The following is a 22,581-nucleotide window of genomic DNA, read 5'->3' on the forward strand; positions in this document are numbered from 1 at the left end:
AGGAGGCTTACCTACACATCCCTATCAGACAGGAGTGCAGAAAATACCTCGGGTTCAAGGCCGTCTCGAAACATTACCAATTCTCTGCGCTGCCCTTTGGCTTGTCTACTGCGCCCAGGGTCTTCCCTTGAGTCTGCAATAAGCTACTACTGGTGCCAGGCATTTGGTGAATTCAAATTTACCCCTATCTGGACGACTGCCTTATTCAAGCAGACAGCAAGGATGTTTTACTCCAGCACCTGGAATTTGTTCAAAATCTACTCAAGTACCTGGGATTCACTGTGAACATAAAGTCAAATTTGACACCCACACAACAGATAACTTTTCTGGGTGCTCTTCTAAACGCAAAAACCCAGATGGCATTCCTGAAATCAGAAAAACTACAGCTGGCTTCAACTTTCAAAACCTTGGCGTTAATGTCTCGGCTAACTGCAAGGCAATTCCTGCAGGCTTTGGGTTACATGGCCTCCTGCATCCTTCTCATACCAAATGCAAGACTACATATGAGAAAAATACAATGGTACCTAAAAAGTGTATGGTCCCAGCATTGCCACAGTCTAGACACACAGATTGCTGTCTTGCCTACAAAAGGAATTCCATTGGTGGACCATGGCATGTCTTCACAACAAAGGGAAAGCCTTCAGTCTGCCTCCAGCCAGCCAAGTGTTAACCACGGACGCCTAGGATTATGCATGGGGAGCCCACTTGCAGGGGAAAGGCCTGCAAGGTTTTTGGACAGAGGATCAGAAGCACTTGCATATCAATTTAAGAGATGCTAGCTGTACAGAATGCCCTCTTGGCTTTCAGGGATCTTCTACAGCCAGGACAACTACTGATACGGACAGACAACACCACAGTTATGTGGTACATAAACAAGCAAGGGGGTTCACACTCCTACCCCCTTTGCAGACTAGCCATGACTCTATGGAACACAGCTCTAGCTTGCAAAGTGGCTCTACAAACTCAGTTCCTGCCAGGGAAACAAAATATTCTGGCAGACAGCCTGAGCAGGAACCTGTCCGACCCACATGAGTGGATGCTAGACACCCAAATATTCAAGATGATTACAGAAGCCTGGGGCTGCCCGGACATAGATCTATTTGCATCCTCCATCAACCACGAGTTACAGATTTTTTGCACAAGGACATTTCACAAACTAGCATGGAAAGTGGATGCTCTCTCATTCAGTTGGAGGAACCTCTCTGGGTATACCTTTCCTCCTCTACCTCTTCTTCCACGGGTGTTATTAAAGATCAAGCAGGGCAAACCCAAGATGATTTTACTGGCCCCAAATTGGCCTCGTCAATTTTGGTACTCCACACTGATTAATCTATCCCAGGAGCCTCCTTGGATTCTACCTCAGATTCCAAATCTTTTGTCCCAACACCAGGGCCAGGTTCTGCACTCTCATATCAAAACTCTCAGCCTGGCATATTCAGGGTCTATGATTAATCCTACCCTTCCCAAACAAGTCATGGATATCATCTTAAAAGCCAGATGGCCTAGCACTAGAAAATCTTATGTAGGTAAATGGAAGAGATTTTGCACCTTGATGCATGCTCAGGATTCGGATACTCTCAATCCTAATATCCCATTGATTTTACATTACCTGACAGACATGCTACATAAGAGTTTATCCTTCTCCATAAAAATACATGCCTCAACTATCTGCACATTACAATACAGATCCTCCAATCTTTTCGCATCCACTTCTGAAACTATCTCAAGAGGAGCAAAGAATTTAAGGCCCCCTAGGACACCACCCATACCTGCCTGGGACCTCAACTATGTTCTGGAAAAACTCACTCTGCCTCCTTTTGAGCCTGCTGCCACATCTGATATTAAGTATTTATCATGGAAGACAGCTATCCTACTGGCTTCGACTTCAGCCAGGAGAGTGAGTTACAAGCACTCATGGCTGTGGAACCATATATTATTTTTCATCAAGATAGGGTGTCTTTAAGGACTACTTTCATGCCTAAAGTGGTTTCCAAAGTGGCTTTAAATCAAACTATTCACCTGCCAACTTTTTTCACTAATACACAAAATAAGGGGGGAAAAGGATCTTGCATTCCTTGGATGTACACAGGCAACTTTGTTTTTACCTGGACAGAACCAAGGATATCAGGAAAACAGAGCAACTATTTGTTTCTTATGCAACAAATTCCCAAGGCAAAGCTATTTCAAAACAGACCATTTCTAAACGGATTGCTCATGGAATCAGATTTTGTTACTCTCATCATGGAAAGCAAATCCCAGGAAAAATTAGGACTCTCTCTACCAGAGCTGCTGCTACTTCAGCTGTCTTTCTCAGGGGAGTACCTACCAAAGATGTTTTGGAAGCTGCAACTTGGAGTTCAGTGCATACTTTCTCTAAGCACTATAATCTCCCTCTTTACTCTTTCTAGGGCAGGCTTTGATTCTGCAGTCTTGCAGGGCCTTCTAGCCGCCCCTTCTACTCTATAACTACCACCCTTTATCTCAGCTTTGGGATTCAACCCTACAGTGATGACTGCAACAGTGAAACACAAACATAGTACAGTTGTGTACACTTACCATAAATGTAGATGTTCGAGTGTCTTCACTGTTGCAGTCTGGGTTACCCACCCTCCTGTCCCCTCTTTTATACTTCCATTAGTGTGGTTTCCTACTTCACCCTTCTGAGGTGTATTTGCTACAGGGTATGGGGTTTGTATGTTACATTTTTGTTTTACTATTAGCCTTCACTTTTGGGCATCTGACATCTGGGGCAAGAAAAACTGGAGAACATGGCGTCGGCTGGCAGCTTTGTACTCCTGGCGCTGTGACGTCAGGGAGCATGACTGAACAGCTGACGCCAGACCCAGATCTTGGGATTCTGGCCGTCCGAGGGCTGCCTGCCGGCAGGAGGAGCCCTACAGTGATGACTGCAACAGTGAAGACACTCTAACATCTACATTTATGGTAAGTGTACGCAACTGTACTTTTTCTCCTCCGATTTCTGATCCATACTCAGGAGAGCCAGTTTGATTCTCCTGGGGGGTCCCATGAGACTATTTTAAGTGCCATTGTTTTCAGTGGGAGAACACTGATTTTCCACCCATTCCTCCATTTTGTCTGCTTTAGAAGATCTCACTGCCTATAATACTCCTGATAACCTAAAGTTTTTCAGTCTTGAGTTTTTATACATTACACCAAGACCTGACCCAGCAGTTGTAGTTATAGTTGATCCCACTGCTTGTAAACATTTGGTCAATTCCAATCCTATTCTTTCTGATAAGCATGGGAAATTGAGAAGTATGGGGAAAAAGTGCATACTTCTGAAATTTTGGTATTCAGAATTTTTAATTGTCAGGCTCATATATGTTTGTTCTGATTAAGAAATTAAGCTTTGAGACTGATTTATCTGCAGTTTCTTTTTCTAAGAAAATGCTTTGTTAGAATATCTTTTGCCAGGTTCAATACTCCTTGTTTACTGTGTGTAACTGATACAGCTTTCAGGGCTATGGCCACTAGTGCTGTTTTGAGGAGGGTTGCATGGCTGCATTTTAAATTCTCCTTTGGATAAAGATTGTCCCCTGTGATGCAGAGATGTTCAAAAAGTGTGAAATGGGTAAGCTGATCCAAGGAATCCGATTTTTCAACCCTTTTTCAAATTTTCTAAGGGATTCTCTTGTTCCTCATCCAGTTTCTACAAAAAAACTAACGTCTCAACAAAATACAGAACACATCTTGAGAAGAAATGGCAAGGAGTTTCAAAAATAAGCCTCGTACCTCTCAAAACCAACGACAGTCTAGTCTTGACTATTCAAGAGACCTTGTGACTCCTCCCACTGGCCCCTTTTTTCTCTCCCAGAAAGTCGGTCCCCAATTTTCTCTTCAGCGGTAAAGATCATCAAGGTTATAGATGGCAGTGGGAGGAATTTGCCTACTTTCCAGGCGTTGTTCCTCATCCTCCAGATTAGATGTTTCCACTGGAGGTTTATAATTCTGTCCCAAGGAGTGATGGAACCAGTTCCTCCTTCCCATGTGAGAAGAGTGTTTTATTCACAGATGTTCTTTGTGCGAAAGAAAATGCTTGGCCAGTTATGGGTCCTTCTTTCCTATGATATTGCCCAAATTCAAAATTGTGACCATGACAGGTTCCCTCTTCTCTTAAGTTTCCTGTTAACACTAGACTCGAAAGATGCTTGTTAAAATCCCTCTTCATCCAGACTTCAGATGTTTTGTAAGATTGTGTATGTCTGGATCATATCAGTTCTGTGCCTTCACCTTTGGACTATCCACTGCACCAACACTGTTTGTCTAGCTTCAGTTATAGCTCATCAAAAGCTACAGGATATCAACAGTTTTCCATTTTGTTAGACAACTTGTTTGTTTGCACTGTCATTCTCAAAGTGTCTGGAATCTTTCTCTCAGGTGAGAGATGTCTTACACAAGCTGGGATTCCAAGAGAACATTCAGAAGTCTTAACTCCTCACAGGATTGTGTTCCTGGGATGTCAGCTAGTTATGGGAGTTCAGAGATTTTCTTCCACAGGAAAAAATCTAAGGTTTTCCACTCAGATTTTGGTGAAGGCAAGGGAATACCTTAGGATTCTGGGCTCATGGCTTTTTTGATTTGCACGATACCCTTGGCAAGACTCCACATGAGAAAGATAAAGTAGAATCTGATGTCTTATTTGACCCTGCACCATCACCCTTTGTCTTTTCAGATCCGAGTGCTGGGGTTTGTCAGAAGAAAAATCATTTGGAGACTACGGATATCCTTAAATCCAGGTCTCCCCTTCTCCCTCCCTGTTCCAAAGCAGTCACCACAGATGCCACTGAGTTCGCTTTGGAAGCGGTTTCAGGAGGGGTAAAAGTGCAGGATATGTGGGATACCAAAGATAGTTGCAGGCACGTAAATAGGAGGTGCTTGCCCTGATCAGAGCACTCAACACTCTGAATCATCACTTGGTCCCTGGGACCACTTCAAGTTGTTGCAGACAACACACAGTCATGTGATAGATCCAGCAAGCAGGGAGACCAGGTTGTACCCCCTGTACAGACTAGCCATGTTAGCTTGACATACAGCTTCACGGCACAGACTCATTCTACAGGCATATACTGCATTCCATTTGAACAAAATTGTATGGCAGACAAGCTGAGCAGGACCAGGGCAGACTATCATGAATGGAAACTAGATCAGGGAGTCTTCCAAGGGAGTTCAAGTAGACCTCTGTCTCCTCTCTGACAATAAGCTGGTAAGATTCCGTTCCAGGACTTCATGCAAGAAGGCCTGTAAGACAGGTGCCTCTCTTTCTCTGACAGGAATGTTTCTGTATGCTTTTTCCACCCATTCCACTAATCCAGTGTAGTAGTTTGGGGGGAGGGGGTTCTTCTGAACCTACAGATTATGACGACAACTCCTTTCTGGCCCAGGCAACTCTGGTTCTACCTTTTTTTTGGAAATGGCCAGAAGCAGTTGCCAGAAGTTTTCTCAGACTGAATCTACTCACACAAGAACACAGGTGTTTAGTACACCCCAACATCAGTCTACTTCAAGTGGCTGCCTGGATGATAGGGTCTTAATTCCTTTTAGGCAACAGTTTACAGAGGATATACAAGCAGGTAGTAATGAAAGCACCTTTGTCAAAACAGACTACAAAACAGAGCATTTCCAAATGGTTGTCTAAGGCTGTTACGTTTTGTTATACTTGGCATAACAAAACTCTTCCAGGGAGGATAAAGGTCTTTTTGGGGCCTTTTCTTCATCTGTGGCCTTTTGGAATAGTTGGATCCTAGAAGCTGCTGCTTTGGTCCCCTATATACATACATTTTATAAAGCACTAAAGCTTGATTCATTTTCTATGTCCAGGCCATGCTTTTGCTAGGACCAATTCTCCAGGGTCTTCTGGACTCTTCTCCTTCCATCTCCCAAATGTAGTAACCTGGGATAATCCTAACCATATACAAAGGCTACAGCAACAGAGATCAGTATGATGAACATAGAATTTTGGAAGTAAACTTACCATAACAGTAGATGTTCAAATGATCACTGCTGCAGTAGCTGCTCCTTCCCTACTTTCCACTTTTTTGTGGGTTATGCAAAGGTGGAGACCTTTATTTTATTTTTCTCTAGCATTGTTCTTTCAGGGCTCAGCTTACCTGTTGGGCAGAAAAGCTGTGAAGGGCTTGGCTCCTAAGTCTGTCTTTTTGTTAGCTCGGTTCAACTTGAGCTGCATGACCGTTTGGGAGCGTGAAAGGTTCCTTGAAGCTTTGGAAGCGGACTCGCTCTTGTATTCTTGGCAGGATATAACCCATTTTGCTAAGGCTACTGCAGCAGTAATCATTCGAACATCTTCTGTTGTAAGTTTATTTACACAGGTGTACTTTCTGTTCCTTGAAGTGTTTTCTAGATGATTTCACTTTTTTTGTAGCTGTGCATGATTTTGCATACGCTTCCTTTTAAAGTTTGTAAATGATTGTCAAATGTGAACTCTGCACACCTGCTTGACTTGTAATTTGTATTCCTTTTTTGTGTTGCAGTAAGAGAGGATTTATCGTCCGATCCTTTGGAACAGGAACGCATGTAAAGCTGCCAGGACCTGCACCAGACAAGCCAAACGTTTATGATTTCAAAACCACATATGATCAGATGTACAGTGATCTTATTAAGAAAGACAAAGAACTGTATCCCAGAGGAGCCTACCGTTTTTGTACAAATGTGGTTCATCTTAACGTGTTAGGTGCCTTTTTTTGCCAAAGGCATTGCTGAACTGTGTGGTAGTGGCCATACTTTCTATTTATTTTTATTGAAGGTATTGGGAGTACTCAACCAGTGCTCGTCACATAAATGTGCCATTGTTTTGTTTTATTTGGGTACTTTATGAAGTTTTTCAGCATGGGCTGAATGGGTTATTCTTGGATAAAGTACGGACGTAGCCTTTAGATGGAACAGGACAGTTGTAGGTAAATGAGCTTAACTAATCATTCAGGTAGTTTTATATGTGCAGGTTGCATTTGAAAGGCTAGTGTTTACCAAAGTTGTTTTATAACTGCTGGATTCAGTTCACAATTTGCATGTAGTTTGGGAGCCTTCAGTTAGTCCAAAACTTGGTTATTGCAACAGTCATACTTGTGCTGGTTAATTTTTGAGTGTGGAAACTTTCTCTGAGTAAGGTTTGAAAAGTCCCAGTAGTTTGTGCATGTGTTGGTGACTACTAGCATTGACTTGAAATGTGTTTATACATTTCCCCATATCTGGGGAGGGGAGGGAAGGATATTTCTATATTTGCTTAAGTGTGTCCTTTTGCTTTAAACATAAATATACTGTAAACTCTCAGTTAACTGGAACTCTAGCAACCAGAAAAAAAAAAATTGAAAAATGCAGTACAATGTTCATGTGTTGCACGTTGTTCTCCTCCCACAGAACATACCTTACGTTTTATAGTTTTAAAAAGGAAGATGGAAATAAATTCCCTCTCTCCCTACCCTGAGAATAAGTCAAACCAAACAAATGGTATAGGGTACAGTATTAGGATTATTTTTAATAGTAACTCTCAAGCAACCAGAAACTACAGTTATCCTGCATCTACCAATCCTCATGGGTGCTGGTTAACTGAGTTTACTGTAGGTTCTGCAGTACTTCTGGACTTGTTTGGCTCTCTTACAGTCTAACAAAATGTCTTTGGTGAAGTATATCGTCTGAGCTTCACTTGTGCTCAGCAGCATCCCTCCTCCCAAGAAAGAAAAAGCATGCAGTGTATTGCTCCAAAAATCAAGCAGGCATTCTAGGTCTAAAGTTGGACTTGAGCATCTGTTTGTGTTGCAGTGTACTGAATTGTAACATTTTGTGACTTTTCTAGCTATGTAAATGCACTGGACAGTCAGATTTATTTTTGGGTACTACATCTTTGAATGCTTTCTCTTTTAATGTGTTTGACTGTCAATTTCGTTCATGGTCTAATTACAGTTAGCCTTTTCAGTGCTTTACCAGGCTATGGGAGGTAAATTATGTTGTAAGAATATATTGGGTGTCAAAACAGCATTGTGAAGTTAAAATGTCAGCTTGTAAATATGGTAGTACTCTGTTTAGAAATATTGGATATTAGTGGGCACAACTTGTAGATTCTTAGATGTTCATCATATCTCTGTTGTATCGCATGTCTTTTGCTACAGTAGCCTTAGCTGTATGGATTGCATCCTGCCAAGGATATAACAGCCGGCTAGTTTCCAAAGCTTCAGGGCACCTTCCACACTCCCAAACTGTCTGGCAGCTCGAGCTAAGCTGCCTAAAAGGTTTGGGTACCAAGCCCTTCAGAACATTACTGCTGCTGAAGAGTGCACTCTCTTGAGGCTTTCCAGGATTGACTGTTGGCTTTTCTAGACAAAACCTTTTGTTTATTATAGATACTTTCCTTTTCAGGAAAGTTATTTTAAAGCTAGGAGCTTGTTTCAATGGGCTGTCACGGGACTGTATTGTACTTCAAAATGGGAGCGCTCTTTAATCCTGTCATTTTAAACCTAGTTTAAAGTATTTTTTTCTGCTGAGAAATTTTTACTTTGTGGGAAGTGCTTTTTACTGTGCATGTCTTTGGAAAAAGTAACTTTTAAGGACTCTGTTTTTAATGGCATTTGCTGCTTATTTTCCCTGTGAAAGAGGCACCATTTTTGGTTTGACAATGAAAAAAAATCTGTTGGTCCCCACTGTCTGTTCTCTTTCCAGAAACAAGAAATGTTAAACAGCCTTTGCCATCACAGCAGACTAGCATTTTGTCTCGGCCACAAGAGGGTAACTCTGCTGTGGCCATTAGTTTTACCAAAGATCACTCCTCGTTTACCCTGGGGCCCTCTTTGTAGCACCTGCAGCCACTATGGACCAGGGGTTAGCCCTGTCCTCTAGCTGTTTGGGTCCCCTCAGTGGGCAAGGGAGAGCCACTCTTGTAGTTGGCTATGGGAAAGAGAACAGGGAAGGTTTTCCTGTTTTGTTAGAATGTTGTCTATCTCTGAGCAAGCTGCTGGTCCCATTTTTTTTCTGTCAAAAAGAAACGAAAGTAAACACGTATCCTACTCTTCAAATTTCCTTAGTAGTTTACTGGGGGTGACTGGGTTTAATTCAGTCTGTTTATCTTTCTACTAAAGTCGATGTCCTTCCATATCTCTGTTGCAGTCTTTATAACCTGTGGGATCTCTTGCCAAGAATATCCCAACATCTGCCCAGTATACTAAAGCCTTTACATCCTCCAGGCTATTGACCCTTCTTATCAATAAATATAATTTTTGTGTTAAAGTCTGAGGCAAGAGATCCCTCTTTCCTGAAGAGATTCAAGATTCTAAGTCTGGACAGGAGGATGAGGAGAGAGTGTTCTCAGATTTCTGATTCAGACTGAGGAGAGCAAATTATTTCTTGAATGTGGCTGTGTTTTCAGTGGAAGAACATTGAGGTTTCTCAGTCCCTAAGAAAATGCTTAGTGCTGCTACAGAAGGAATACAGTAAACTGTCAGTTAACCGGCACCCAAGGGGATTGATAGATGCTGGATAACTGTAGATCGGATGCTGTCCGTGTCATTATTGATCACGGATGGGTCTTGGATCCAGGCTGGCAAAGTGAGTGACAGCTCCTGAGCTTGAGCTCCTCCTTTCTCAGGACTCCTGTTGCCCATAATCCTTGGATCTCTTTTGCCACGATTGGTGAGCAGATGTGCTTCCTGCAGCTCGAGCTTCTTTGGTCAGATAAGTGCCTTTGTTGGTTATCTTTTTCGATTTTCTCTCCCTCCCTCCTGTCTAGTAAGTATAGTTAGTTTACTGCAATTTTTCTTAGTTTAGCAATAGGTCCCCCCTTTAGTTCGCTGTCCATTGGGGTTTTCCCACCCTTTTCCCTTTACTTTATTTCCTTATTTTTTACGTGTGTGTGAGGGTTTATGGATTTGTATTTGATTTGGACCATGGATGATAAACCCTCCGGTTTCAGACATTGCTCCTCACGTGGTCAGAAGTTAGCTCCTGCCGGTACGAATGAGGAGTGTCTACTGTCTAGGAGAGTCCTATTTAGAGATTGAATGCGATATCTGCGCAGGGTTCAATCCTAGGGCACTCCTAGACCATAGTAACAAATTGCTCCTTACAAGGCTTGCTAAAAAGGATCCCTTGGTTTTGGGCTCCCCCTCCAAAGCTCTTTCAGATCCCTAGAGGAAGCAGTCTTCCTCTCGGGACTCCCCTGCTAAACGGCTGATGCGCACGTCCAGCTTCGGGGGGGGGGGTCAGCTCTGGGGTCTTCGGCTTAGAGAGCCTCTACTCCCCTGGTCGGATCCGGAGACTCGGAGGTACTCTAATCCGATCGGATCAAAATCCCCCTCTGCTCTGATGAGCTGGTCAGATCTGTCCGTGGGGCCCTAAGTATGCTCAGCTCCAACCGGGTCTTGGGATCCGATGGCTCCCTTGGAGCTGGTTATCGATCTATTGATCCCTGCCACTTCCAGAGTTTCGGATCCGAGAAAGTCTAATAGATCCTCCTCTAGGGACCGCAGACATTCTACTGATTCAGACCATTTTTTAGTTTCCTCCTGGTTTACTAGGAGCTTGCTCCCATCTGATATAGACCAGATGAGGAGCTTTTTCTAAATCCAAATGAAACTAGGCTTGCTTCCGTCCTCTAGCCAGTTGCCGAGGGGTGTTTTACCCACAGCAGGACTCCTCTCCTCCCGTCGGACTCCTGCGAGTTCAGCGCCCCTGGGTCAAAGCTTGCCTAAGGAGAGGCTGTTAGGTAGTGCTCCCACTCCCATGCCACCTGGGTCCCTGGCTGGCTCAACACCCTTGCCCTCGGGGCTGGCATTACCTGTGACCAGAGAGATCCTTGAGGGTTACCCTGGGGGGGGGGGTTCTGGTGGGGAGTTTCCAGACCATTCTCTTCCCTTGGGGGCGTTTGCCCTGAATATCTTGGGGACCAGTATCATCTAGGGATGTCGGTACTGTGCCCGGGGTCTCCCCTCCTGCCCCAGTTGGTTGTTACCAGCAGGGAGGAAATGGGACTTCTTTCAGTCCATCTGCCTTCTGGACGATAGGACAGTCTCCGCTTGTCCAACAGCCTCTTCCTCTCATCTTGACTCACCCGTGCCTGGTCCTGACTTGGGTGGTGAGCCTTCATCATTGGTTTGGGGTCCGCCCCCCCCCCCCCTGTGCAGAGTTCACCTTCAGAAGAGCATTGCCCTCATAGGGGTACCCTTCTCCTCAGAGTCCTCCCAGAGCCCACAGTGGAGGAGCCTCCTCTGAAGAGAATGTGCAAGAGGAGGCATTTAGACTCTCCTTGAGTCCCTCACTGAAGCTTTCAAGGAGGACGACTTTTCCCCAAGACTACCATTTGAGGAGGTGTCCTTTGGCAACATACTTGAGATCCTGAAAGAGTGGGACGGTTGGTCTTCCTCCACCCCATCCTCAGAGGAATCTGTGTTCCTGAAGGCGTTGGGATGGGCCCATCTTTCTTCTGGGTGTGTCCCCTTGTGGATGAGCTAGTCCAGCTCCTTGCCAGCAGGGCTTGGAAGGAGCTGGACGCAGTCCAACCTGTCCCCAAGAGGGCAGATAAGTTTCTCCGTTCCTCCCAAAACAGATCTTTCTGGAATTAGGGTGTCCCTGTAGATGCTACTGTGGTTGTCACATCCACCAAGAAAAAACGCTCATGGAACAGAGCTCTTCGGTCCATCCCCTTAATAGTCACGGGCCATTGACCATTTTGGGAAGCATGTGTACGTCTCTGCTACTTTTGGACTGAGGACTATGAGTTGTGGCACATTTCACATGGCTACTAAGGGATTTGGTATCGGAACTTTCTTCCCTTTTGGAGTTGTTGCCTTCGGAGAGCCTTAAATTGGTTTCTCTAAAGCTCACCCTTCACTTCCTTTGCTAATGCGTTGATGAGGTTGATCTCAAATGCAGTCAAGGCCATCTTTTGTGCGGCAGGTACAGGCATTGCTATTTGGAATCATACTGGCTTCGCCTTTGCAGATTTGTGGACAACTTCAAGGTGTCCTTTACCAATGCCCCATTTGATGGATCTACACTTTGGTCCTTCGGTCAAGGAAACACTGACCCAAAGTGAGCAGGAGGAAAATATATTGTCTGCTGTGGGGAGTTTTCTACTCCACAGCATTCTTTCTCTAATACTCAGAGGGCTAGTAAAAAGCTATGGTTCGACAGGATGCAGTCTTCCTTCCAGGATGCTCCTCAGGAATCCTCCTCTTCCAGCTGGTGAAGGGGATTTGATGCCACCCCAGAGGCAGAGGAGGTTTGCAGAATCAGGGCTTCAGAGAATCCTCCTCTGAGAAGCCCTTGCAGCACCCCTGAAGCATTGCCTGACTGTCCGGCCCTGGAGACAGTCAGGGGTCATATCTCCTTGTAACAGCAGCCCAAGCCAGGTGGTGCGTCAGACCAACGGGTGCTAAACAGTGTATCCAGAGGATGCTGTATACCCTTAAATCACATCCTCCTATACGAAGGTCACACCCGGATGTTCCACCCTGCCAAAGAGAGTTAGCTGTCAGAGATGCAAGACCTCCTTTTAAAAAAGGCAATCCAGAAGGTCCCAACAGGACAAGGATCCAGTATTTACTCTCACTTCTTAGTGCTCAAAAAAAACAGGGGACCTGCATCCCATTCTGGATCTCAGCAAGTTGAATTTGTCTGTCAAGAAGTAGAAGTTCCGAATGGTCACTGCTCAGTCCATCCTTCCACTTGCGCAAGGACAATTGGATGTGTGCGGTAGATCTCAAGGATGTGTACTATCACAAAAATAGGTGCTCCAGGAGATTTGTGTGTTTCCAGCTGGGGGCTAATCATAAATTCAGAGCCCTGCCCTTCGGTCTCACCTCCGCCCTCCAGGTGTTCACCAAATGTATGGCAGTGGTAGCAGCCCATCTCCAGCTGTAGGGCTTTCAGGTCTTCCCATACCTGGACGATTGGCTCCTCATGGCTCCCACAAAGCATCTTCTCTCTCTAGCTATAGACTGCACTCCCAAGTCTATTTTGCGATCTGGGCATTATTGTCCACCTTCCCAAGTTGCACTTTGCTCTATGCCAGAGGCTGGAATTGATAGTTCTTTCTGACGCAGTGTCAGAGACTGCACCTCTCTTCCTGCGCAGGGTAAATGCGATCCCAGGAGCAAGTTCTCCTCCTCCTGGATCGAGAAGTATCCTTGCCCAGCCAATTCTTCAAGCCCTTGGGTTGATGGCGGTGGCAGTTGATTCCCCTCGCAAGGTATCACATGCGGGTTCTTCAATGGTCCCTGGCGGTAAAGTGGTTGGCTCACCTTCACCCTATGTACATGCAAATTCGAATATCTGGAGTCTGCAGATGTCACTTACATTGGTGGCTCTGGTCCAAGAATCTTCTGCTAGGGAGACCTTTTTGTTTACCGCAACCCCAAGCCACGGTGACCACAGGACACCTCCCTCTTGGGATGGGGGGCATTTTCAGGGAAGGACAGTACAAGGCACGTGGTCTCCCCTCGGAGACCAAGTTGCACATCAGTGTCCTAGAGATGAGAGCAGTCCTACTTTCATTGCAAGCTTTCCATGACTTTCTCCCTCTTGGGCCTGTAGCAATTCAGATGGACAACATAGTGGTAGTCTGGTACATCTGGGGGGGGGGCTATCTTACCCGCTGTCCAGAGACCATGAGAATGTGGGAATGGGCAATGTCCTCCAGGTGCTTTCTTCTTGCAATGCAAATCCCCGGCGATTCCAACGTGCTGGCAGACTAGCTCAGCGTGTCTTTCCTGAGTCCCCACGAGTGGTCCCTGAAACACTCTGCGGTAAGTCAAATCTTCGACTGATGGGGTCTTCCGTGCTGCGTTCTGTTTGCATCCCCAGCCAGTCTCAAATGCAGCAAATACTTTGCCCTGATCCCCCCACCGAGGGAGTCACCCAGGGATGCTCTGATTCATGAGTGGCCGCCGGGACACCTCTGTGCCTACCTCCCAACACCCTTCATTCCCAATATTTTACAGAGCCCATCTCCTGAAGGCTTACCTCATCCTTATTGTCCCATTCTGGCCTAGTCAGATGTGGTTCTCCCTCCTCTGGTCTTATCTGAAGTATCCACCTTGGATATTGGATCCTATTTAGGATCTCATCTCCCATCCACCATCTCCCAACCTGATATCCCTGAGGCAGACAGCATAGTACCCTCCAGTTCCAGTGGTAGTCAGGTTAAGTTGCCTTCTAGGATGGAAAGACATTATTTTGGCATCTCGGAAACCTTCTGCTAAAAAGATTTATTCCAGCAAATGGAAAAGGTTCTCCCTTTGGGCTTGTCAGAGGGGCAGTGATCCCTTTTCTGTTCCAGTTCCAGACATTGTGTTCTTTCCTCTCTGTTCCAACAAGGAGTGTGCTTCTCTATGATTAAGCTCAAACTTTCACCTGAGTCGTAGTCCCATGTTTTCTTCTAGGCTCTGCAAGGCCTTTCTTAACGGTGTGTTCTTGCTCAGGCCTCCCTTCAAAGATCCATCTTCTCCCTGGGATCTTACTTTAGTGCTGCAGTCCCTGACACAACCTCCTTTTGAACCTGCCACAAGGTGTGATATTAAGTTTCTGTCTTGGAAGACTGCCTTTTTGGTGGCTATTGCCTCTGCCAAGAGGGTTTTTGAATTGCTGGCTCTTTACATAAAGCCTCCCTTTATGATTTTTCACAAGGATGGTGTCTCTCTCAGAACCAAGCCTTCATTCATTCTAAAAGTAGCTTCAGAAACTAACCTAAATCAGTCTATTCAGTTTCTCGTCTTTTTTTCCCAATTTTTCAAACAAAGGAGAGTATCATCTACATTGCCTGGATGTTCATAGGCAGTTATGTTTCTTTTTGAAGAGGACTGAGGATTTTCGAAAGTCAGATCAGCATTTCGTAGGCTTCTCTCAGGCCAGGAAAGGCAGGGCCATTTCTAAAGTGTCAATTTCACGTTGGATAGCTTCTTGTATAGCTCACACTTACCATAACAATCAGCTAGATCTTCCCAAGCCTATTAAAGCTCATTCGACTAGGTCGGTGGCTACCTGTTTGGCGTCCTGGGCTAGAACTTCTTTGGATGACATTTGTGCTGCTGCCACTTCGTCAAACCCACATACCTATGTAACACACTACAAGTTGGATTTGGTATCTAGTGGTAGGACCTTGTTTGGTTCTTCTGTGGTGTGGCTTTGTCCTTCCTTTAGACCTCCCAGGATTATGGATAGCTGGGGACTCTGACCCATCCATGGTCAATAATGACACTGATTGGATCAGAGAGTTATGTACTTAACGTAACTTGGAATATATGCTGTCCAGTGTCATTATTCATCATGTTCCCACCCTCAGTCCCTATCCTTCTGGTGACCAGGGGATTATTTGAGTAATGGTGTGTTTTGATTTTGCTGATGTTCATAGGTTCATACTAGGCTATCTGCCCTGGGGCATTTATAAGCCTAGCCCGATTGTGTTTGGCTTGCGCCACCCCTTGATTTGAGTATACTGCGCCCTTTTTAAAGTTTAGTTTACTGTGCCTCTGTCTAATAGTGACACGGAAGTAATCCCCGGGACAAACCTACGATCCCCCCATCCACTCATCAAGATTTTTCTTGGAGAGTCAGTGAGGTGCTCTGCCTAACATGAATTGGAATTCTATTCCAGAGCGAAGGGAGCCTCTGGGTTATAAATCTGTCCCTCCAGCATGTTCTATTTCTGTGCTGAGGTAAAGTCCCTCGAGCGCGTGGCTCTAAGGGATTTAGATTTACTGAGGTGGAGCATGTCCATTAATTCTGGGTTGGACATAGCTTTATATGTCAGGCATAGATCGCCTCGAAGTAGGCCATATGCAACTGAGTAGAGCTGGAGTTTTGTTTAACTGAGCAGCATATGGCATCTGTTTGAGTCCCTTGATCCTCCTGGTGAGGTACTTTTGGGGTCTTTCTAATTGCTGCAGGTGTCTGGTAAGGTACATCCCAAAGGGGGCATTGTATTCTATGATGGGCCTGATGAGGGATGAGTAAAGGGGCACGTTTACCTCTCTTGATCTAGATGTGAATCCTTTCATGATGAGGTGGGCTATATAGAAGGTCTTTCTAACCACTTTGGCAATGTGGTTGTCAAAGGAGAGATTGCTGTCAACTTGGGTCCCCAGATCCCTAATTACTTTCTCTGTACTTAATGGGTTACCACCTATGTGGTAATTTGTGGGCACATTTTTGCCAGAGGGTATGACTATACACTTTTTGGCATTTAGCTTTAGACCATGGCTCTGGCGTCAGTTATCAGTCTCTGTGAGACCTTTTTGAAGGATGTTTGTGTCAGCTGGAGAGTCTATTATGGCGCCCAGTTTGCAGTCATCTGCGAACTTGGTGAGCCGTAGTCCTCCCACGTTGGCCTGTACCTCAGAAAAGTAAATACAGAACAAGAGGTCCCAGGACAGAACCTTGTGGGATGCCACTTGTGACCAGTTTCGAGTCTGACATTGCTCCAGCAACTCTGACTCTGTGGGTTCTGTCTTTGAGCCAGTTTGCGACTCATCTTGTGACATAGGGGTTTATATTTAGGCTGGATAGCTCATCTATGATGCCCGAGTGGGGTATTGTGTCAAATGCCTTTGCGAGGTCCAGATAGGCTGTGTGGACTACCTTCCCTTCATCTATGGCCTTGGTGACTGTTTCGAAGAAGTCGACCAGGTTCAAAAGGCAGGATCTGCCCTTGACGAAGCCAAATTGGGTAGGATCTAGTGTCTGTAGGTCCCCAATGTCTTTGTTCATGAGTTCCATGATGATCCTCTCCATAGCCTTGCAGACTAGGCTAGTCAGGCTTATGGGGCGATAGTTTCCAGGGTCCGCAGAGGCGCCACCTTTGTGGAGTGGGACCACTGTTGCTGTACGCCATTCTTTGGGCACATATCCTGTAGTGAGGCTGAGATTGTACAGCAGTTTTACTTGAGGGATTAGTTCTTCTTGGAGTTCATGTAGGACTCAACCCGGGACGCCATCTGGTCCCATGGAAGCAGTGTTTTTTGCTTTGGAGAGGGCGGCATTCACTGAGCATCAGAGATGTTTGGGAGGCTGCACTCTGCCGGGATAGATACTTGCTTTTTTGGGGGGGGAGGGGGGGAGGAGTTTGCACTGAACCTGTCTGCCAGGATATTGGTGATGTCTGTGGGTTCAGTGTATTTTTTGTCGTTTAGAATCAACTCGGAACAAGTCTGGGAGTTGCATGCCAGGTTCCTAACATAACTGAAAAAAGCCTTTGTCTTTAGTGTCCTGTTCAATTTTTCTCTCGAAGCTGGCCTTGGAGGATTTTATGAGGGATCGTAATTTTTTGCTAGTACTGATCAGAGATGCCTTCCCTTTTAGGGATTTTGCTCTGTCATGTAGTAGCTTCCTCCTTCTGTTGTACAGTTTATTTATGGCTGGGGTCCACCAGACTGGACGCCTGCCTTTGGGTGATTGGGTCTTGATTTTGTTTGGGCTAAGCATGATCCATGCATTCCTGGAGATATCCGTAGAATGCGTTTATATAGGATTCTGCAGTTTGGGCCATAGTTTCCACTGGCTCTGGGGCCTTGAAGGATTCTACTTCGGTTTTGAGAAGTGTGAAGTTCGCTTTTGAGAAGTTTTTCACTGTGGTTTTCTGGGCTGGGGTGGGGTCGGGATGTGGATATCCAGTGAAATTAATTTATGGTCTGATCTTACCAATGAGGGATATACTTCTGGTATGGAGCATAGAGTCCCCGTGTTGGTAGTGATCAGGTCTAGTATGTTTTCCCCTCTTGTGGGAGTGGTGACTAGTTGTTCAATAGCATTTGAGTTTATAAATTCCAGGAACCTTTGGGCTAAGGTACTGGGGCTTGAGTAATGCTCCCAGTCTGTTTGGGTAGTTGAAGTCTCCCAATATAATGGTGTTTGGAGAGATCTTCATGTTCAGATGTTTTCAGGAAAGCCGAGTGGGATTCCTGACTTTGAGAGGGTGGTCTGTAGGATGCTATAAACTGAAAAGCAGTCTTGCCCACTGTCAGTTGCACATGGATGGGCTCTGATACTTCGTGCAATGCCACTAACCTGGAGGTGTGGATATCCTTGATAAATATGGAAACTCCCCCTCCTTTTGTGGTTCAGTCCGGGATGTTCATCGTGCATACAGCTGCAGTCATAACAGATGGGTTCTCCTGCCGTCAGGCGGGTCCTCGGTCGGCCGAATTCCAAAGTCCAGGTCTGGCGTCGGTTGTCGTCACTTCTTCCCTGACGTCAGAGCGACAGGGGGTATAAAAACCAGCCGACGCCATTTTCTTCCGTCTTTCTTGCCGCGCGGTGCCCGAAGCAGAAGCAGTTTGCAAGTGCCAGTTGGCCAGCTCCTGAAATTATGAAAATTTTGCAACCAAAGTCTTCTTGAAAGCTAAGTACCCCGTTGGGGAAACTTTTCTTGCCTCAGACCGATGTCAGACAAAGTTAATAATTGTATTTCATGTGGGAAGCAAATCCCGCATAAGGATTTTCATTCCCTCTGCATTCCTTGCTTAGGCCCAGACCACGACGTCTCGGCCTGTCGTTTTTGTGCTACATTCAACAAACGCACCATTAAGCGTCGGGCGGAGTTCGCCCAGCACTATTTTGGCAAAAAATGCAAAGATAAGGACCGACACGAGGTCCGCGGCCTCTACCGACACCACGCCAAAGCCGACTACAGATGGTCCGGTTCTCAGCGAGGTGCCTACGCAACCCCTGCCTACTGACGGCACTTCCTTGGCGGTGTCTTCTGTGCCCGAGGTCACAGGCTCCTCGGCCCACACCCCGACTACAGATACCGGAGCTACTTTTGGTGGTGAATCTTAAAATGTAGACAGGTCTGCCTCCTCTCAAGGTGTCTTCAGACCTTCCTCTTCTTTTTCCATCAAGGCTTTCACGAAGTCTAAAGCAGCCATGCATTCTAAGAGAAGCTACACAGGGCCCTTCTCCAGGCCCCATGCCTAAAAAACAGATGCTTAAAATGGCTGAGGATTTAATTACTCATATCAGGGGTTCTCAACACCCGGACAAAAGGCCCAGAGTGGAGGAAGAATCCCCCTCCTCTGACCAGGCCTCCATTATTTCAGAGCACTCTGAACAGGAACATTCTTACTCCCCTTTTGAAGATTCTGATGCAGAGGAGTCCATTCTCTCTGTCTCGCCCCCAGAGGATTACTCATTTGGGGAAACCTTGCATACCTTAAGGGAGCACTTCCACTGGGAAGGCCAAGAGTACTCAGATTCCAAGAAAAGGCTTAGGGATTTTCTCTTGCTACCTCAGCACAGGCCTCTGGCTATACCTCCTGTCTTAGACGTACTAGATGATGTGTACTCGGAGGCCTGCCTTAACCCGGATTCTTTACCTCCAGCCCCAGTCAAGCCTGACAGGTACTACCGGGTTCCTGACTCGCACCAATTTTTATACAAAAGCCATGCGGCTGACCCAGAAACCATCCCACAGGGCCCCAAAGGAATTAAGGCCTCCACTGCTAAAAATCCATTACCTTCCGAGAGATTCCAGATCCTTAGAAAGGTGGGGAAAAAAGGTATACACCTCGGCCACTTTAACCATGAGGGCATTAAACTGCCAGTTCCATATGCTAAAGTACCAACAGTTTCTGTTATCACAGTTGAGAAGCAAATTGTCACAACCTGAACAACCAGACTTGAAGGAGTTGCAGGATTTGATGCATAGTGCAGAACAAGTGGGTAAACATGCCTTGCAATGTGGTTTTAATGCTCTAGAGGCCTCATGTAGAGCTACTGTTACAGGTTCAGTCATACGTAGACATGCCTGGCTCAAGGAGCAAACCTTACCAGATCATGTCAAAGCTAAATTACTAGATGCCCCTCTACAAAAGGATGTATTATTTGATGTTAAAGCTGAGGAGGTATTAAAGAAAATGGAGGAAAAGGCTAAATCAATGCAAACAGTGAAAGATTTTCTACAGGTACAACCTCCACGTTTCAGTAGAAATTGGCCTTCCAAAAATTGGTCCTTTCCAGCCACGGACAGACCCCATAGAGGTAGATACAGGCGCCCGAGGGGCAGAGGGCAATCTCAAGGATCGTTTAGAGGTAGACAATGGCAAGCTCCTACACAGAGGTGGTGAAGATAGTTCGCAGCCATTCAGAAAGCAAGCCCAATGACTTTCCCCCTTTGCATGCCAAGCAAGGCTCAAATGGCAGCACCCTTAGCCGGAAAACTGGCATTATTTTCAAAAAATTGGCATATTGTCACAAGACAAATGGATCCTGGACATTATAAACAGAGGCTACAGATTCCATTTTCACACCCTTCCAAAAATGAGAGGCATGCCAAACCTGCCACACAATCAAAGGGCAGAGGCACAAAGACAAATTTCAGATCTCATGGACATGAAAGCTATTCAAGAGGTAAGAGGTACCTGCTCACGAATAAGGTCAAGGTTTTTATTCCAGACTATTCCTGGTACCAAGGAAGGGAAAAGATTGGAGACCTATTTTGGACCTATCCATCCTAAACACATTTTTACTCGTACCAAAATTCAAGATGCTCACATTACAGCAGCTTCTTCCCATGCTGGGCAAAGGAGTCTTGGCTGGTAGCATTGGACCTCAAGGAGGCATACCTGCATGTCCCAATCAGACAAAATTGCAGAAGATACCTCAGATTTCTTGCAGGTTCAACCCATTATCAATTCTCTGCATTGCCCTTTGGCTCATCTACTGCGCCCAGAGTATTCACGAAATGCCTGGCATCAGTAATTGCCTACTGCAGACTTCAAGGGATACAAATATACCCATATTTGGACGACTGCCTGATCCAAGCGGACAGCAAGCACATACTTCTGAAACATCTGGCTTTTGTAATAATGTTGTTGAATTCTCTGGGATACACAGTCAACAAAAAGAAATCAAGGCTAATACCCTCTCGGAAAATAATTTTCCTGGGTGCCAACTTGGACACAAACACCCAGATGGCCTACCTCACGCCAGAGAAGCAGGGGCAACTAACTCAATACTTCAGAAAACTAGCAAATTTCACCAGGCTGACTGCAAGGAAAATCCTGCAGGCTCTGGGATTCATGGCATCTTGCATCCTACTAATCCCATGTGCAAAGCTGCATATGAGGAAACTTCAATGGTACCTGAAAAACCTATGGTCTGAACACAGCCACAGTTTGGAAACAATAATACCACTAGTTCCATGTCTTCAAAAGGAATTTCTGTGGTGGGCTCAAGCATGCCAAACAAACACAGGTCTCCCATTCTGCAAGCCTCAAGCAAATCAAGTCATCGCAACAGACGCCTCGGACTACGCCTGGGGGGCGCACATGACAGATCGGTGCATTCAGGGCAAATGGTCCCAAAAAGAAAAGCACCTTCACATCAATCAAAAGGAAATGCTAGCAGTAATAAATGCTATTATAGCTTTCAAAGACCTTCTGCATCCAGGTCAACTATTGATAAGGACAGACAACACCACAGTAATGTGGTACATAAACAAACAGGGAGGAACCCATTCATACCCCCTATGCAGGCTGGCCATATCACTTTGGAACATGGCTCTGGAATTACAAATCTACCTCCAAGCACAGTACTTGCCAGGCAAGGAAAACATGCTGGCAGACATCCTAAGCAGAAATATGACAGATCCACACGAATGGAAGTTGCATCCTCAGGTTTTTAGAGATAATTCAAGCATGGGGAAGGCCAGACATAGATCTCTTTGCCTCCCACAAAAATCACCAATTGACAAAATTCTGCTCGAGGACTTTTCATCCACAGGCCTGGAGAGTGGACGCTGTCTCTTTCAGTTGGACAACAATGACAGTTTATGCCTTTCCACCTCTTCCTCTGCTGCCCAAAGTTCTATTAAAAACCAGAGCAGACAGAGCAAAGATGATTCTCATTGCTCCAGACTGGCCAAGACAGCACTGGTACCCACTCCTGAGGAGCCTGACTCATTCCCCTCCATGGACCCCACCTCTAATGCCTCTTCTTCTGACTCAGCACAGCTTCAAAACTCTTCACAGTCAGCTGAAAACACTCAATCTGGCCGCATGGAAGATTCCTTAACATCACAACAGACCCTACTCTCCAAGGAGGTGCAGGATGTCATTTTGGAGGCCAGAAGGCAGTCTACTAGAAAAGCTTACTCCGCAAAATGGAAACTGTTTTGTGCCTGGAATGAGAAAAAGGGCCAGAATCCTGGAAAACTGAATTTTCCTCGTATTACAGTATCTAGCTGAGCTGCTAAGCAGTGGACTTTCATTCTCCTCCATCAAAATCCATGCCTCAGCCATTTCTGCAGAATACAACACTGATCCACCTTTATTCTCTCACCCCCTCTTAAGACAGTTCCTCAGAGGGGCTAAGAATATAAAACCCCCAAGGAAACAACCAATACCTGCTTGGGACCTCAACTTCATTCTAGAAAAGCTGACCTTGCCTCCTTTTGAGCCAGCTGCCTCAACAGATTTGCAATATTTGTCCTGGAAAACAGCTTTCCTTCTGGCTATCACCTCAGCTCGTAGGGTATCGGAACTACAAGCCCTCATGGCTGTGCAGCCTTTTATCATCTTCCATCAGGACAGAGTTTCCTTGCGAACCAACCCGTCCTTTATGCCAAAG

At 45.6% G+C, this 22,581-nt stretch overlaps 1 protein-coding gene across 1 annotated transcript in view; it reads left to right on the forward strand.

Moving 5' to 3' along the window:
* The window catches only part of SSU72 (SSU72 homolog, RNA polymerase II CTD phosphatase), a 940,682-nt gene that overhangs the window by 348,546 nt on the left and 569,555 nt on the right, over nt 1-22,581 (forward strand). The window contains exon 2 of the mRNA XM_044061763.1: nt 6,510-6,653. Within this exon, the coding sequence (XP_043917698.1) occupies nt 6,510-6,653 (144 nt within the window). The remainder of the gene's footprint in view (nt 1-6,509; nt 6,654-22,581) is intronic.

Source organism: Protopterus annectens, chromosome 2.part0 (assembly GCF_019279795.1).
Source record: "Protopterus annectens isolate FY-2018-M chromosome 2.part0, PAN1.0, whole genome shotgun sequence".
NCBI classification, from domain to species: domain Eukaryota; kingdom Metazoa; phylum Chordata; order Ceratodontiformes; family Protopteridae; genus Protopterus; species Protopterus annectens.